Source organism: Etheostoma spectabile, chromosome 7, assembly GCF_008692095.1.
Source record: "Etheostoma spectabile isolate EspeVRDwgs_2016 chromosome 7, UIUC_Espe_1.0, whole genome shotgun sequence".
NCBI classification, from domain to species: Eukaryota; Metazoa; Chordata; class Actinopteri; order Perciformes; family Percidae; genus Etheostoma; species Etheostoma spectabile.
The window spans coordinates 30481175-30496449 of NC_045739.1; the positions used below are offsets into that span (position 1 = coordinate 30481175).

At 40.2% G+C, this 15275-nt stretch overlaps 1 protein-coding gene across 1 annotated transcript; it reads left to right on the forward strand.

Annotated features, from left to right (window-relative positions):
* The first annotated feature begins 5434 nt into the window (after nucleotides 1-5434).
* znf217 (zinc finger protein 217) lies at nucleotides 5435-13218 on the forward strand. The gene is given in 9 exon segments (XM_032521355.1): nucleotides 5435-5490; nucleotides 8266-8282; nucleotides 8285-8572; nucleotides 8575-9630; nucleotides 9802-9909; nucleotides 10043-11239; nucleotides 11242-11430; nucleotides 11539-11666; nucleotides 11777-13218. Coding segments are annotated over 8 exon segments (3012 nt in total). The 5' UTR covers nucleotides 5435-5449; the 3' UTR covers nucleotides 11655-11666; nucleotides 11777-13218.
* Nucleotides 13219-15275: the final 2057 nt, after the last annotated feature.

The window sequence follows — 15275 nt, forward strand, 5'->3', positions numbered from 1 at the left end:
GGAATCGGCGGGTCCTGCAGGCACTAGGGAGGCATTCTAATGCAGATGCTCTCAAGTGGCCTTCAGGGTGGTTTGTGTGGGTCTTTTCAGGGGAATGTTACATCCTGCTGGAGGGACAAAAGGTGGCTCTAGTTTGATGAGTAAATAAGCTTTTGATGATGAAGGTTCCAGGTGGATTTGTCTCTTTCATTCAAAAATTCTAAGAGAACAGGTCTCAATGTGTTCTCAAAAGTTATGTTAGACAATGTCATGACAAACACAGGTTCACCCTCAGGGAACTTTTATCACTTAAAATCTGCGCTCAGCGCTCATTAACCCATGTGTTGTCTTCCGTCCACCACGACTTTGTTGTCCTTCTGGGTCAAAATTTGAAAATGAATTGTTCTTGACACTTTTCAAATTTTCATCAAATGTACCGGCGAAGAATGTTGTATTGCTTCCATACAATGTGCATGCATCCATGTTATTTTGGGTAATATGGTTGTGAGAAACCCATGTTTCTGATATAAAAAAAAACTTAAAAAATGGGTCAAATTGGACCCAAGGACGACACAAGGGTAAAAAAGCATTTGTGTTCATTTCCTAGAACGTTAAGTAAACTAAAGAATTAGTAATTGATCACAGGAGAAATAAGGGGAAGTCGGAAACTGAGGTTCAGTAACAGAAAAAGTGAGCACATACAAGTATTTGGCATTGTTTTTAATAATAGGCTAACATGATTTGATCATATTGACTTATTGATGGAAAAAGGAAGTCCACGTGTGTATTTCATGAGGACGTTGCAGTCCTTTAAGGTGACTATGGAGGTTGTGGGAATGTGGTTTTTATGTCAGTGATATGTAGTTTGGAGTTGCTGTGTGGTGGTGGTGGTTGTGGTAGATTGATAGGACTGATAGAGTGACTAAAAGGGCCGGGAAAATGGTGGGAGAGTTAAATACAGTGGATCAGGTTTATGACGATCATCTGGCAAAAATGACATGAAATAACGAGGGACCCGGGTGCCCCTCTTCATGGTAATCTGACTGGCAGTGTTATGGAGCGTAGTGATAGGCTAAGGCCTCCTGGGACCCAAACTAAGCGGTATGCTCTCTCTTTGGTACCTCAGACTATCAGACAGCACAACTAGCACTTTAAATGTACATTTTTTATTATTTCTGAACTGCATTTATTAAAGGTGTGCGATTCAGAAAATGTCACGATTCGATTCAATATCAATTTTGGATTCAAAAACGATTCAAAATATGATTCACAGTATGCAAATGTAGTTACTTTTCCCATGTATGTATATATGTATGTACAGTATGTATGTATGTATGCATGTATGTATGTGTACATATATATGTATGCATGTACATATCTATGTACATATGTACATATGTGTGTATGTACATACGTGTGTGTGTATATATGTATGTATGTATGTATGTATGTATGTATGTATGTATGTATGTGTACATGTATGTATACATGTATGTACATATGTATGTGTACATATGTATGAATGTATGCATGCAGCATGTATGTATGTATGTATGTATGTATGTATGTATGTATATTCATATCCATATTATTCATGTGGAATTGTTTGTTATGATGTATGTGTATGCTGTGTGTGATGTCTGTAAACTACTGGGACCTTGAATATCCCCTTGGCGATCAATGAAGTATCTGTTAAGGGATTGCAATAGACATACTGTACGTACATATATATACATCAAAATTCTTTTTTTTAAATATGAATTGATTTATGGAATTCTATGAATCAATTTTGAACCGGCAGAACTTGAATCTCAATTCAACTATGAATCGATTTTTTTGCACACCCATAGTATTTATGTATTGTATTGTATATTGTATTGTATTTATGCTTTATTTTTTTATGGCATTAAGGTAGGTATAAGCACTGTAATTTCCATTTTTATGGATGAAATAAACCTGAAATAGACTTGACTTAACACCACAAATGCTACAAATGACAGAAACATGAGAGAAACCGTACTGTTATTAGATGTTGTGTGTTTAAACATATGCTTGATATTCAAAGCAGTGATGGGATCATGTTTTAACCTCAACTGAAAGATAATATGGTCAGCTGTGTGTTGAGAAAAACCGATTATTAAGCCAAAGGTTCACATGCAATGCTTCCATTTCCCTTTTGTACGTGGTTTGGTTCCTTAAAGGTTTTGTTGCAGATAAGTTAGATAGATTTGCAAAAATGCTTAAAAAAAGAATGGCGTCCAAAACAAGATATTATCTACTGTGCTGCTGAATAATGGTAAATAATGGTCTAAATCGATTTCTAAGGTTAAAAACATTCTTAATAAGTGGGGATTATCATATTAATTGCTTTACCCTTAAAACCAAACTGTTTGGACTGATTATATGCTTTTGAAAATTATATTATTTTTAACCCTGTGTTAAAAGCAAATCTGTAAAAGTTTGGTGTTTCTAATGTGCCAATTTCAAATATGAGATTTGATATGATCACGTGACTTTGTTCTAAGACGGTGTTGTGTATGTGGACAGGATGTAGACGTTATGTACTGCATGTGTGTCAGTATATTAGATTAACCCGAGCAGCAGTACTCAACAGAAAGGACATCAAAGAGTTAACCAATCTTGCTATGATTATTAAAATAATACTGGCTCATTTGTTTATTTATGGACCATTCTCTTTTTAATTGTCTTGTATTTGCCCATCACTGAGCAACAAGTGTGTCTGTCCACTTATTATTTTTATTTTATTCTGAAAAGTCAGAAGAGGATATACAGACAGCAGTGCGCCCCAGTGGTGGAATGTAACCAAGTACATTTACTCAAATATTGTACTTAACTACAAATGTTGAAGTACTTGTACTTTACTTGAGTCTTTACTTTTATTACCACCTTCTACTTCTACTCCGCTACATGTCAGAGAGAAATATCCTACTTTTTACTCCACTACATCTAACAGCTTAAGCTTACTTTGCACTGTATGTGTACTTTATATTGTATGTATGTATATTGTATCCTAGTATTTCATTTATATTTATATTCTGTGCTGTGTGACTCATTTTTCTGCTGTAACACTATAATTTCCCATTTTTTTGGGATCAATAAATATCTATCTATCTATCTATCTATCTATCTATCTATCTATCTATCTATCTATCTATGTAGTTATGAAATCTGATGTTATATTATAAATGAAACTAGCCAACGATATGCATGTCCATCTTAAAGAATTAGACCATTACACAACCAACTGTTTGGATCTTTTACACTTTCTACAGTGGGAGTACTTTTACAATTATACTTACTTATTATTATTGTAATAATAGATTTTCCCAATGATACTTCCATACTTTAACTTGGGAAACATTTTCAATGCAGGCGTTTCACTTGTAACAGAGTATTTTCCCAGTGTTGTATGAGTACTTTTACTTAAGTAAAGCATCTAAATACTTCTTCCACCACTGGTCCACTTGCAGTAGAACAAAGAGCCCTCAACCATTCTCACTTTCTCCCCAAGACAAAATCTTAAAACCATTTCAAACGTGTGCAGAACTCCGAAAATGGACGCATTTGGTGACTGAGACGTTTTCTCTGATGATCACCAACACAACAGTTGGGGTGAGAATGGAGATTATATATTATCAGTGCCTCTCAGGAGCGACACCGGGATTATGAAAGAAGCCAGGCCGTGAATCTGGAGGAGAACAATGCAGTCAGCTGCTCCTGACACGTCAAGACAAAAAGAAGCCTCTCCCCATTCACGGATCCAGCTCCTATCTCTACACTGAATTTGTAATTATTCATTCAGGCATTGGGTATTTCTCAGATGCCACTTTATCTTTAGTTAAAATGTACTGCTTTCGGTTTGAAATCACCCACGCGGGGTTTGTGTTATTTTTTTGAAAGATCCAAACTGAGACAACGAGTTAGAATTGTGAAAGAGAAATGGCATTAGCATAAAGTCAAACAATAGGACAAAGGTAATTGAATCAGTTAAAAGTAAACACTGTTTGCCCACTTGTTGCTGTCATCACAACTTGGAGAAAATGAATGGTTTAAAGGTTAATAATTGCAATTTAATTCCTGATTTTAAAATAAAATGCCATCCAAGAATATCTGTCTGGTTAAACACAAACTACCACCAACTCCATATTTCATTTATGATAGGCTATAAGATCTCCTGGCAATTTCATCATCATCCTGAGGCATCATACTGCTTCTCCAGATTGATAGCCTTTCACGGAGCCTTTGTGGCCACAGAACAATAGGAAATGAGTGGAAGGCCTCGATGTGTCACATGTGGTGCCTTTGATTAACATACTAGACTTGTTTGTGGAACAGGATCTCGGGGTGAGGCAAGAATACCAAAAAGTGAATAAGAGTATTGCAGGGGGGGTATACAGAAATGTTTTAATTTAGGTGATTGAGTCTTATAATGCCAAATCCATGCAGGATGTCTTTTTTTTTTGCACTGTAGGTACACAAAAAAACATGTGGCTTATTGGATTTGATAAAGATGAATTAGAGATTACATTTTTTTTTTTTTTTTACTATTTTACTATATGTTCAATATGAGCTCCTATGTCTAATATGGGATGCATGCACAATGAATCACATTTTGCATTTGGTGAAGATTGCTTGCAAACCTGTTTGGTAAAAACAACTTTAATATGCTTTTCCAGGCAAAACTCTATAATAGCCTATACAAGAGGGTGGATAAGGCAATGACTGTAACTCCTAATGTAGGGAGATAGTTTGGGTCTTTGTTCACTGCTCCTTAGCTGGGAGTGGTTGCTGATTTTTCTTCCTTTTAGTCATTGCAGCCACTTGGGGGGAGGAGGGTGTGTGTGTGTGTATGCCTCAATAATGAGTGAACACTGAAGTCTACTGAATATCCTCATTGATTGTACAATGTATGGTTTTAAGCAACTATCAATGGCTGGTGTGTCTTTGGAAAAAGGGTGGAGGAGGGGCTGTTTTTTGAGCTTCACATTAGCCAGTGGGTGCTACTGTAGGTGATGGGTTTCTATCTCATATGAATCACTGTAGTCTTCTTATGGGTTACTTTGTGTCAAGAAGGCTACGACCTAATAGTGAATTCCCATTACCCCTGTCATAATTTTGTGTTATCATTAGAATTATTACAATATAGTGTTATAGGTTTAGACCTCCCCTAGCATAATGGAGAGCCTCCCCCTCTCTTTAAGATCAGACACACACATTTGCATTAGGTCTATGCCTTTATCGGATGTGCTATGCTAAGGTGACAGCAAATCAATTTAAATAGAAAACTGGCCCACTTTGAGTTATGTTTTGCATATTGTAGGCCTATAAATGGGAAGAAGAAGACATTTCTCATGACTCAACCAACCTGCTTCTGCAACAGACGAAAAAAAAAACTCATGTAACTGTGAAAAGTTTGAGGCACCCCTCCCCCATCCCCACATGGTAGTTGATGCATGACGTGAGAGCATGGAAGAAGGGCTACTGCTTTAGGTAGGTTCAGTGAACGCAACTGCCATGTGAAACAGTGTTGTTGTGCAGCCTGTGGCTCTTATCAGCATAAGGAACTTAACTTTGTGACAGTTTACGTACATTAAAGTAGCATTTACATGTGCTTTCATACAAGCTAGCCCAAAGTCAGTGGACTAGAACAACATAATATTAAACAGTAGCCTATAGTGTCATGAGTGATTTAAAATACACATGACAGTGATTAAAATGCCAAAGACTGCCATATCTGTTCAAGAAACTGGTAAGTAGTTGGGACGTTAGAAAAAAATAACCAGTTTGTTATATAAATGTATACATTGTATGTTTATTTTTTTTTACAATCCTTTTCTGTTATTCGCGACCACGTGACTGCCCTTTGGGTTTTTGGGGGCTGCCGTGCACGCGCTCCATCTTCTCCTTGATCGCGAGAGAGAGAGAGCGCGCGTCAGAATTCAACAGCTGCACTGTGAGGACTCGCCAAGTCGAACAAATATGATTCCCATCCAAACAATTGAATAGGTGAGCTGTGAACACCGCCAGAAAAACGCGTTCGCGTGTGAAATGAAGAAGCGACTCACCCAGTCTGCTCGGCACCCTACTCCACTCAGTCGCTCGTAGTATCAGTGTCATTAATAATCCGGAAATTCACACTTGGTAGGTATTGTTTGGTGAGTTTCTACAGTTTGGTCGAGCTCGAGACAACAGAAAAGTGTTAAGTGTTGCTAACGTTGGTCTGCGTCGGAGTTCGCGTTCAAACGTTAGCGTGTCGTTATAGTTTACGTTACTTTATCAGCGTTGAGTTTTGAAACTGGCGTTAAAGAAATCAATGAGCAACAACGCAAGTACACAAGGTACGGTTAGTGTCGACGTAAACTAATCTATTGTCATGGAGTTATCGTTTTTTTGCAACGGGGTTTGTAGTTGTTAGCTAATGGAGCTGCTGAATGAGTTAGCGTCAGCGACGTCAATGGTATTAATCTGTAAAAGCTCAATAAGTTTGCCAAATTCCTCGTGCTCTGCTTTATTATGCGCACATAGAAATGTAATAGCACCTCTAGTTAACGGCCAACGACTTGGGTGAGTCAAACTTAACTGTTAACTAGGACTTCGAGCATCCCCCCCCCCCCTCTCACGAGCAAATTAACGTTAATGGTGTTAACGAGGGCTGTGCGTACTTAAATAACAAGGGGGCTAACGTCAACGCTGCCGCACACAACGCATGAGTGGGCTTTAAAATCATAATAATACAAAAAAAATCCCACTGGGTCACTATCGAGAGTTACATGTGCTCACCTGCGTTAAGTCGAAAGTTCACACAGGAAAACAAATTATAACAAAGGACAGCAATAACAGTCAAATTGGGTCATAACGTCAAAGTTATGTCATTGAGAATGAGGGCAATTCATTGGGAAAGGACTAATATAGGTCCACATTTTGTTGGGATCAATTAATATCTATATATCTAGTGACATATAGCCAGGCAACTAAGCATACATTGCCCAGCTGTAACACTTTTGTAATGCCAATTAGTGTATTTCTGTAAATTAAATAATTATTTAATATTGTGACTTTATAGTGGACTGCTGTTTTGCTGTTGTCAGCCATTTGTATGACTGTTTTTACTAGTCTTTTAACTTTCTTTTTTTTGTTTTTAAACTTGCTTTTCCAGTCACTCCACCCCTGTCGCAATCAAACTGTGTTTGGAATTTCTTAAAGTTTTTCCTAATGTGTATATACATAAGCAGTTTGTTATACATACTGAAAGAGCTATATGAAAAAAACCCACAAGGAGGAACTAAGTCACAAAACAAAAGGAAAAGCAAACATAGCCTGGTCCGTACTGTACCATATGCATGTGCAAAGTGTGAGTCAACATGCAGCCAAGGATTGTAGGCTAGTATAACATCCAAGTTTTTATATCTTGGGTGTTGGATGTCACTGTCATTAAATGTTGTTTAGTGTCAATCCATGTAACACTTCTCAAGACTTTTAATTTTGGGTGTGATCAAGAAACAATTAAAATCACAAGGTAAGTTGTTGGTGTCCTAGGTTGGAAAATGCTCAAAATTACAGTAATGGTTTAATGTAGTGGTATTGTTTAGTCAACTGCAGCACATTAAAAACATTTAATAGGGACTATTTTTAAAACAATGTTGCTTTCAAAGTCTTTTTTTCTTTTCTTTTTTTTTAAACAAAAAATGTTTAAATGTGAACAGGAATGACAGTATTCCAATGACCTATCCGTTAATATTAACCCTATAAAGTTTGTATGTTAAAGTATGCCAACTTCTGTAGTTGATTGTAATTTGGGATTCTACATATAGATTGAAAAAAAATAGAAGTTGTTTCAATGATTAGTAAAGGAATATTCTAGTTGATCATAATACATTTTTTGTCTAATATTCCTAATTTGTTTTATAAAATTGATAATTATCATAATAGTTTTATTGCATAATCAGAAAAAACTGTCAGTTTTTTTAATGTTACACAGGACAATATTGGATCGTCTGTTATTCATCAGATGACCAAGTGCCACCATGTGATGCTATTTGGGAATGAGATTGAAGAATCTTGTAGTAGAACGCAGTTGCTGGTATACATGACCTCAAAAACGATTGACAATTTCCTGTTTCAGTATAAGGGCAGGCCATTCTCTCCATGTGGTGTGTTTTATACAGATTTTGATCTCAAGTTAGGTAGCAGCTACCTGATCCTGTTTTTTTGCAATTTTAACAAAGCCTAAAAACACCTTCTTTTTTTTCTCCTTATTGTTTCCAGGGTCCTAATAATCTGGACAGCGTTATCCACCTTCAGAGGACAATGCCGACCCACTCGCTGCCACCGTTTGTGGAGAGCCCGGATGGACTTGCCCAAGATATTCTTATTAGTAACAACGCAAGCTTCCCAGGACCTGGCTCTAGCATGACACCACACACCAGCTACTTAGACAAGGCTGTGTTTCAATCTGAAGGAGGCGTGCCACTGTCCTGTATGTTCTGTGATCAGAATTTCACTCATCAGGATGAGCTAGGACCCCACGTGTTAACGCAGCACCCCACCACTTTCTCTGAGCCAGCGGTGCTTAGAGTGAAGCAGAATTCAGGATCCCAGGAGAGAGACCCCGGCCCAAACCCAGCGGCCTCCCTGTTGAGAAAGAGGAGGTTACCAGCTGTATTGTGTGTGGGCAGGTGTCACAAGATGCAAGTGAGCTGGAGACCCACATGAGGAAGCACAAGGACTACTTTACTTACTGCTGCAATGTCTGTGGACGGCGGTTTAGAGAGCCGTGGTTCCTGAAGAACCACATGAAGATGCATGTGAAACCAGGAGCAAAGAGCAAGGCCCAGCAAGACCTGGAGACCCCCGTCACAGTCAATGGTATTGTCCAAGACCCTGTTACAGAACCTGTAGTCACTGTTTACAAAATGTGCATGGTTTGTGGGTTTTTCTTCCCTGACCATGACAGTTTGGTTGAACATAGTAAAGTACACAATCGAGAGGTGGAGCCCGGCAAAGATAAAGATGAGGAGAAAATGGAAGGTACTACTGAATCTCTTGCCAAACAGGAAATATTTCTTCACAGTCTAAACCTCATGCCTTGCTCTTCAAGAGATAGTTTGCAATGGGAGAGATCATCAAAGTGGATTCCCCAGCTGGATCCCTTCAACACATATCAGGCCTGGCAACTTGCTACAAAGGGCAAGATAGCAGTTGGTCCGAATAATATTAAAGATATTGGCCAGGAAGCCAGCACAGACAATGAAGAATGTGGCTCTGATAAGGAGGAGCTGAATAATATTTGGTCTGAGGGACTGGGAGACAAAACTACAAAAGAGGTCCTTGGGAGAGAGCCCCGGTCTCAGCCGCAGCCGGCAGAGAACGCCGCGCCGCAGCGGCGGTCTCTGATGCAAAAAAACAAGGACAAAGAAAGGCCAACCACTTGTGAGGACTGTCAGAGAACCTTTAGGACCTACCACCAGTTAGTTCTCCACTCCAGGGTCCACAAGCGTGAGAGAGGCGGTGAAGAGAGTCCAACTAACTTTGTTGATGGGAAGTTGTCGAGTGCTGGCTCACTGGAGCACGCAGAGGAAGGCTGTGAGGAGGGCTTCGAGGAAGCAGCAATGGCAGAAAACCTGGGACCAGGTACTGTACATGTTTGGCTCATCACACACTCATGCTTCTCTCATACTGTCTTCGTTGTGCTTCAGGAATTGTTTTTCATACATAGAATTGTTATAAGTGCACCCTCTGCTGGTAGGAGGATGTTAACACGTGCCCTTTGTGATTTGAATGTATTTGTGACTAATTTCAAAGGTGAAGATGGTTTTGATCGCTCAAAAGTCAGATCAAAAGGATGCAGTTACTGTGGAAAATCTTTCCGGTCAAGCTATTACCTCACAGTTCATCTGAGGACACACACAGGTATATTCAACACATTTAGCATGAATGATTTGTTTCTCTTATGAGACTGCAGTAACTCTGCTGTATACAGCAGGCCTAATGCTTTGGCTTCTATGTTAAACTATGCTTATACTAAACTGTTTGTTTGCTTCAGGTGAAAAACCGTTCAAGTGTGCTTACTGCGACTACGCTGCAGCCCAGAAGACTTCACTGAAATATCACCTGGATCGGCGTCACAAGGACAAACCTTACGTGGACATTCCGAGCAGACCCGTGCCTTTAGTGCCCTCTCCTAACGATACAAAACATGGAAACGACCATGAAAATCCAGCTCCGAACAGATCCAAACTCTGGGTTCCTGGGGCCAAGTCTTGCACCACTGGAACGCCAGAGGACAGATTTGATAGCATAGGTAGCAAGCATGGCAAACCACTCGTCCAGATGAATGCTGAGAATGAGAAATTAATTGCTAACTCTGCCTACTCCCCGACTGATGATGTGGTCGTAAAGTGCCCCGTACCTGTTAACCTGAAGATGGAGAGGAAGGAGATAAAAGACGAGAACTCTGAGGCCCCATTAAATCTGTCCTTAAAAGTGTCTCTCTCCATCCCTGCCAGTGCAGAACCCAAAGATGCATTAATTCCAATTGCGTGTCCGTTTTGTGCATATAAAACCATGTACCCCGAGGTTCTGACAATACACAAAAAGCTCACTCATAAAGAGAAGTCAGACAGTACAAAAAAGAATGGATTCAGCAGTTTAAAACAAAAACGTTTTACAGGTTGCCCCCCTGCGCTTGATGGAAAAGATGTCCCCCCACTCCCAATGATTGACCGGCGCCACCCTCGTCGAACCAAGTCCCCACCCCCTCAACCTGCAAAGCCACAAGAAAAGGCCCCTATTAACCCACCTAATGCTCCACAGCGCTCCCCCATCCACGCACGCGTACACGATGTTGTCCAGGAGACCCAGCGTTGCACAAATGACACTGACACCCCCCCCAGTCAGGAATCGTCTAGGTACACAGAGCTCATGAGGAAGTCCAACACAGGCAGCAAGTATGCCATGGAGCGACCAGCCCCCCCAGAAAGAGTGGGAATCGGGGAGAGGAGTTACCCAGCGAGAAGCGGTGTCATTTGGCACCCGGATGCTGCCCGGCTGTGCCTGTCGAGCAGATTCGGGAGCCTCGGCCAGATGGATTTTGGTGAACCCTCAAGCAAGAGATTAAAGTATGCGCTACCTCCAGGCAGGGAAGCTGACACCGGGGAGAAGCCTGGCTTTAGAGGACCAGCAGGGAACGTGTCCAACAGGCTGCTTATCACAGGGAGAAGTGTGAAGGCCCCGTCGCAAATGTGGGTCCATCCACAGCTTCTGACACCCTGGGTTCTTTGAAGACCACACCTACAGCCATCGGAGGGGGCTTGGACACTGAATGGAGCATGATGAACCTTCTGCGCTCCTACACCCCCAATGACCTGGCGTCTCTCTACCACAGCACAGCAGCCAACCCCAGTCATGGAGGACTGGCCAACCCCAGAGCAGGTGTGTATTAGGTTAGCTGGGTCAGGAGAAGTACATACTCAAACTAGGCTTCTTGATATCGGCATATCCTAGCAGTTTGTAGATTAACATTAAAGATTTTTTTCTCAGGGGGCAGAACGGTGCTGTACCAACACTTACCCACTCTGCCCAGCCTCCAGAGGAGAGACCCCTCTGGCCCTTTCCCTAATCCTCAACGCTATGGGACTACTGACAAAAGTACCTAAAGTGGCACCAAGGTAAAAGGTTGACAAATATTTTTACAGTACATACTATTAGAACCGTGACCAGAATATTTCACCTGGTAATTGGTGTAATTGAATCCCGTCATTTTCTCTCTTCTCTCCAGATTTGAACTGTACGGCTCCCTTATTTTGGAGCAGTTCTTGGAAAGTGCGTTTGTCAAAAGGTGTCTAGGCTCCACTAATTAAATTAAACTGTTTTTGTTTTTGTTTTTTATAGAAGAAAATTGTGTTGCATAGACATTTCATGGCTTTAGTGTACATTTGTTTTCTTTTTCAAATGGAAAAAGTGCAGATTATCTCTCTTCAAAGATGTTATTCCACTGGTGGGCACCGTTGACTTTTGTTCCCATTCCAAAAAATAAATAAAAAAATAACCTGTTGCTTAATTAATTTTTGACCCACACTAATGTTGATATCTGCAAATGTCTGACAGAACAGTAAACGTTGTATGTGGGATAACATAAATATCTAATAAGCTTTCAGTACATGAAAAAATATATAAAGTAAAAACAAGAAATGTAAAGTGTGAAAAAAGAAAAGAAAAAGAAATTAAAGAAATTGCTGCTCTGTTCACCTACTGTTTATGTCCAGGCAGTAATTAAGCACTATTCTATTTTTTTTTTTTTTTGTTCTTCCTTTTCCAAGACACTGAAGGGTGGGGACATTCTGTTAATAACTTAATGGCTTCGGCCCAGTGGTCCACAGACAGGCCACAGTAACCTGTGTGTGTACGTTGGAGTGGTCTACCTCATGTTGTGCTCTCAACACTGTTGTTTGTAAAGCTGCTGCAGCTATCAAGTCAGCTGAGCCTCTGTACCTAGCTCTCTGTCGACTACAGACATGTCTTGAGATGTAGTATAACTCGATGGACGAGATTTTTGGGGCACCACATAAAACACAAACTCATCTGGTGATACAGTACTCCTCCTGGGGCCATATCGACATACGGCCCATGATTAACTGTAACAGTGGGGCTGTGAAGTTGTTTCAATTTACTTGGCATTCGCACACTCACTTTAACGGAACGGATTTTGTGGTTATTTGTCCTTTTGAAATTAAATGGCTATCGTCTGCTTTAGTGGTGCCTCAAATCCATAAGCTGTAAAATGTACCAACCTTTTAAGAGTTCTGTTCTGCGCATCAAATGGTCATGCTCTATTTGGACTGCACATTTACTCACTATTCGGGCTATGCCGAGTCTCGAAAGTGTCATTTTGTTTCAAGTGGCAGCAGTCAGTCCCGGCTGGTCATGAAGTGGTCTTCTAGATGTCATATGACTGTAGTTCAGGAGGGAAACAATACAGAAGCAGCTATGTTTAATGGCTCAATTAATTACACACTGTGAATAAAACGTCTCAGGTTAAGTCATTTACGAGCTATTTAGTCTATTGTATAATTTAGTATATTTGCCACTTTGAATGGCTCGGGTTAAGTTATTGCTTTCTTTCTGATTGGTATTCACATTACATGTGTACTTATGTAAAAATGAAAATATTGTTTTGAGATTTGTATGACACATTTCAATAATAAAAGTGAGGCGAAAAGCTGTGTTACTTGTTACTTTACTGATCGGCACCTGGCCGCTCACAATCTACACAACACCTACAGAACCCAGGTTTAGCTGCATTCATTTAACTGAAACTGTAATTACTCTTTGATATGACAAACCTGTCATTAATTTGGTCATCTCTCAGGTCCAGGTCACACAACCTGTAGCTGAAATCCGAATCATTTGTTGTATCAAATCTGAGATGCGTTGAGACACTGCACACAGTCAGCTTCTTTAGAAAACACCTATACATTAACAGTTAAAGACTAGGACCGAGAGAGGTTTCAGTATTAGATTATTCCATCTTTTTTACATATCAGCCTCACATCTCACACACATCCTTTGCATAGAGACTGTTCCAATGCTATTCTGTGGCATGAAAATGAGCTAACAATTTTTATGGATGCACATTAGACTGAAGAATAAGTGGCGAATGTTCCCTTTTCCCCATCAATGACCCAGATTGACCGCTAGAGGGCAGTATTTACAAAGTCTAGATTAGAGCCGTGTCAGATTCTGGTTTCAATAGCAGAACTATGTAGTGCAGTTCATTATGATGAGTCCGTATATTGTGGTGAAGGAAGAATTACAGAACTATAGTGCAAACGGGAGTTTTTTTTTCATAGCTTTGATACTAAGCAGAAAATATACACGTTTTATTTCATATTTAAAAGTACACTTCTCAACACAGGACAAAAAATACTGCTCTGTTTGGTTTAAGATTTACATTAAGTATGCCAAACCCCAAAATGGTGACGTCACGCAGGTGTAACCTATCCGCTGTCAAAGGCAACGCACCTGGTATGCTGTGTGATTCAGTGACTCCTTGAAAAATAAAGCTTCTTGTGGAAAAGAAAGTTTGGTAATAGCTTCTACATGAGCACAGTATTGAATTTCTCCCCAAACGGAGAAGACTGACAAAACCTATCACGGCTGTGCATCCTGTAAACAACACATTACAAGGGACAATCTTCAGCACATTGAACACTTTAAACTTTGATTCCCCCCCCTCCCTCCCTTTTTGAGTAGACCACATCTGTTTGCTGTCTGTTCCCCTGGGCCAGCAGTGTGTAATCTATTGCATTAGCTCACATTAGTGCATATCGCCCATGGGCCTTGGTAATCACAAACGCAAAATGAGCATTTCACTTAGCATCACCCTCATATTCCCCCACTCTATAGCAAACTTAGCGAAAAAAGGCCTGGCAGAGGACGAGAGTCGACAACAGCTATGACATGCATCCTGTTACTCTCGATCCCCGTGTCCAGAAATGCTGCGAGGGCTTCCGTGTCAAAAGTACCTTTAATAGGCGAAGATACACTTTGAATTTTCACTCTGTTTACTTTTTGTTCTCTGTAATTTGGGGCCTTCAAGAAACGTTAAAACGTGTGCACTTCCTATCAGAAATGTGGCCTGACCTTTACCTACGACTGTATTCCTTGCAGAGGAATTGCACCGCAGCCCTTCGTGTCATTAAGCTGCAGCATTGCCGGGCTTAAAGAAACCTAAAATTATTTTTTGAATTGATACGGTAATGAAGCAGAAGAAAAAATAGCTTATCAACACGGAGCTCCTCTCAAGCTAGAACTCCCAGAAAACATATTTTATTGATCTCATTAGAACTTTATCTGTTTGCCCACATCTTCAATTTTTATTCCCCATTACCAAGCCTCATTGCCAATTAGGCACACAGAGCTGGACGAGGACAACCTGAGAAAATATCCATGTTTCAGACAAATTCACTTGGGATTTTGTTTTCTCAAAACGCTTTGGCATAAAACACCTGAGGTCTTCACAGCTCCTTATCAAGTGCATTTCATCACATTAGCTTTTGTGTGATAAGGATTGTCACAGCGGCCATTTTAGTGCACAACTCAATACACAAATGGCATTTTATGCTTGCGTTGCCATCCGTTCATCTGTTCAGTGTGTTTGGTTTTAGAAGAGGTTGTGGATACATCATCTGTGATTGTGTTCCATCCTCTTTCTCCCCAGTACAATGACTATCAAATCTCCTCGCTCCCTCCTTGTAAAGTAAACTTTATGTTTTTCT